This window comes from Poromitra crassiceps (genome assembly GCF_964638095.1).
Source record: "Poromitra crassiceps genome assembly, chromosome: 13".
NCBI classification, from domain to species: Eukaryota; Metazoa; Chordata; class Actinopteri; order Beryciformes; family Melamphaidae; genus Poromitra; species Poromitra crassiceps.
The window spans coordinates 22,612,401-22,615,782 of record NC_139644.1 but is presented as its reverse complement, the minus strand read 5'-3'; the positions used below and the strand labels follow the sequence as shown (position 1 = coordinate 22,615,782).

Sequence of the window (3,382 nt, the reverse complement as noted above, 5' to 3'; positions counted from 1 at the left end):
AGGGTGTGTCCTGAACCTGTGTTGTTACACTATTCCCATGGGGAAAGATGCAGCCTCCTCTTCTCTTCAAAACTCAGTTCCACTTCACAGCAATCATTTTTAATCCATTGCAAATGCACACTCGAGCACAGTGTGGATGGTTAATGCAATGGTAAGTAGCACATTGAAACGGTCATTTGTATTCATAGAATTCAATATCATTTCTCTTTAAGGACTATTCCGAACTCAATCAACAGACACTCATACACAAATAGCTTCAGCAAAAAAAACACGCGTTTATTTTATTCCTCCAGACCAACAGTGGCAAGGTAAATACAGACAAGCTCCGAGTGTGTTCTACTAAGCTATGTGCCCTCATCCTCCGGTGAGTCATCCTTTGATTTTACATTTCTAAAGATGTCATTTTAAAGCCGGATGCTATTGAAGCAGACCGAGGCTTCGGCTAAAAAGAGAGGATATTGCTGCCTGGATTTATAAACAAACTAAACTCTGATGTTAAGCAGATTTACTGAAGGGTAATACCTAGACATACAGACACATGTCAGCGACAATACATCTGTGAAGCCATGCATGTCGACTGTAATAGAAGCCGTCTGTCTGTCAGGTAATAGCTTGAGGTGGAGGGGTGGATTCTGCCATAGGGACGCGTCAAAAGTATGACAAAAACAGATGGAGGAAGGGGCCTCTCTAGCATGCCTGCTGGCCCATGGATGCAAAGAGCTTATCCCACACCTCCACCTTCAGGACGGCCTTGCCCAGTGGTGACATGGTGGCCCTGATGTCGAGGTAGTTGCCCATATAATTGATTCCTGAACCAGTGGCTTCCTCCCTGACAAACCCCTGCTGGGTCTTGTTGTAGTACATCTCTTTGTACAGTGCCTCATCGCAGTTGCGGCCCTTGCCGTAGATGCCCACCGCGAACCAGTTCTTGTACAGGTTGTAGTCCCAGGGAACCGAGAACATGATGGCCACCGTCTCGATGTAGTCGTTCTGCGACCGCTCGAAGAGGTCATAGGTCATCACGCCAACGGTGCCGGTTGCTTTGTTGCTGCACTTGCTGAAAGTGCAAACCTCCGTCTTTAGGGGGCGCACCGTGGGCTGAGGCGGGTTGAATGTCTCCCCATTGTCCAGGAACACCCTATATTCACACACACACACACACACACACACACACACACACACACACACACACACACACACACACACACACACACATGCATTACATGTTTTATTTGTGTAGCTTGCATTGTGTTGACAGTACTGGCAGCAACCCATGTTAAGGGCTGGGTGGAGGCGGGATTCAATCCCACGATCTCCCGCTTGCAAAGTGTACACGCTAACTCCAACCCCAAGAGAGCTAGCTCCCTCGGCGGAGCTGGTTAACCGGCCGTTATACTGGACAGTGAGTTTAACCAACTTACTCGCTACCACTCAGGACTCACATTCACTCGGTTACGTTTGTATCTGTATTGCCTCAGTCAAAATACATGACAACCAGTCCAATAGAATCAGGACTTACCTGGGGTTGATGAGGCAGTAGTTGTTAGTGAGGTTGCTGATCTCAATGGTAACATTTCTCCTAGTGGTCACATTAGCGGCTACGGCCTCGGCTGACTCTGTCATCTTGGAATGGCTTTGCTGTCTGCTTGTGATACCCTGAAACAGAGGCAGTGCCACAGTGTTAACCACAGTGTTAACCACAGTGTTAAACACAATGTTAGTCACAATGTTAGTCGGTTGAGATTGACAGACGGCTTGAAAGATGCACATATCACTGCCACTCCCATTTCCTAACACACTGGAGAAGAGCAGAATGTCCTCTTCAGCTATGCTTACTTACTCTGTTGGCACTGCTTTGACCTTCAGTTGCACACATAGATAGCTCTTTCTTAGCTGGATGTATACAAAATACTATATACATCAGGGGCTAATGAGACAAATTTCAAAGCAGTTGTGAATAATCATAGAATGACTGTTGACTCTTTTTGCCTCATTAAAGCTTGTGCATCTTTAATTACACACTAAGTAGCATTACCATGCAATAATGACGTTAAAAGTGGAAAAACACTGGAGAAAATAATCCTCCCTTGAACAGATCCAACAAATCTTTACAGCGTCTTTGTGCTTCCATACATTGCTGTTTTTCTACACATGAGCTGTTGCCAAAACTCTATACTGTCTTCTATCAACTTATCCTGTATTCCAATCAACTTTGTTGCGTCAAATGTAGATCTTGCAGTCTTACCTGTTGAGAACCTTTGCTCGTGCTCCAAGTTCCAAGATGAGAAAAGCTTAACAGCTAGAAAGCAGGTAAAAAAAATTCAAACCAGGATGTACGTATGCCGTCGCCCAGGAAACCCTCCCACTTGCAACACAACCCCAGTGGGACAGTATCCGCCCTCTTTGAACACAGTTACTCATCGCCCACGACAAGTAGAGAGATGAAACTATATGAAAAGAACACACTGCCTTGTTCTCTCTCTCTGGGAGAAAGCTGCCACACCCGGCTAGTCTGTGACCGAGTAGACCAGAACAATTTCCCATTGGATCTAGACTTGTTAGGCAAACAAGGATCACTCACTCAGCACTCATTGTCCTGTGTGTGTGCTTGGATGTCTGTCTGACTAAGTACCATAGGTATTTCGTTCCTGTGGTATGTATGTTGCAATCGGGACAATATGCAGACTGATCAAGTTCATACAAGCATCTCTGGAGCAACTTTCCTCGTTTCGAGTTGTTGGAGGCCAAAGACCACATTATGTAGCTGCTCTGACAAAATCACAAATTGACCCTGAAACACATTTTTATACAGTGTTGGGAAGAGGAGAATTTAAGGTTTCTGGTGATATCAAAATTATCTTTGTACTCCAAAGATTGAGTGAGATGGATTCCTTTATGTCTTGACTGTTTCCAAACTGTTTTTTTGAGGAAAAAGGGCCTCAAAGTTGGAAAAAACAAGCTAGTTCTGTTGTCACTGTTGTGCTTCAAAATCATATTTACTGTTTGGATTTCACAATGATATTTACACAGAATGAAAGCCCAGGCCAAAACAGCCAAAATCAATATTTCCTCCTAAAATCACGTTTCTACACGGGCCAGTGCTACATGTGACTGATTTTGTCCGAGCAGGTCACATATTAATCAAATGTTTAGAACAAGATGGAAAGCCTCACAGCCAGCGAATAACAATATTATCACGATGATAAAAAACAACAACATCTATGCAAATATTCCATCTGTTTGCTACACATTAGAATTGGATGAATCTACCTAACAGATTGAAAAATGATTATTGTTAATCTAATCATGAACGCATACTGAGTGAGTGCACATACTAACATACTGCAAACAAATCCCACAGAAAGCAACACAAGCATTGACT

The 3,382-nt window shown here is 43.8% G+C and overlaps 1 protein-coding gene across 1 annotated transcript; it reads right to left on the bottom strand.

Annotated features, from left to right (window-relative positions):
• Positions 1-254: 254 nt before the first annotated feature.
• Positions 255-2,371, bottom strand: LOC310787260 (DELTA-stichotoxin-Hcr4a-like). The gene is made up of 3 exons (XM_083648631.1): positions 2,246-2,371; positions 1,520-1,656; positions 255-1,138 (listed from the first exon to the last, which is right to left on the bottom strand). The coding sequence occupies exons 2-3, from the start codon at positions 1,621-1,623 to the stop codon at positions 688-690; spliced, it is 555 nt and encodes a 184-aa protein (XP_083504757.1). The 5' UTR covers positions 1,624-1,656; positions 2,246-2,371; the 3' UTR covers positions 255-687.
• Between the last annotated feature and the right edge of the window lie 1,011 nt (positions 2,372-3,382).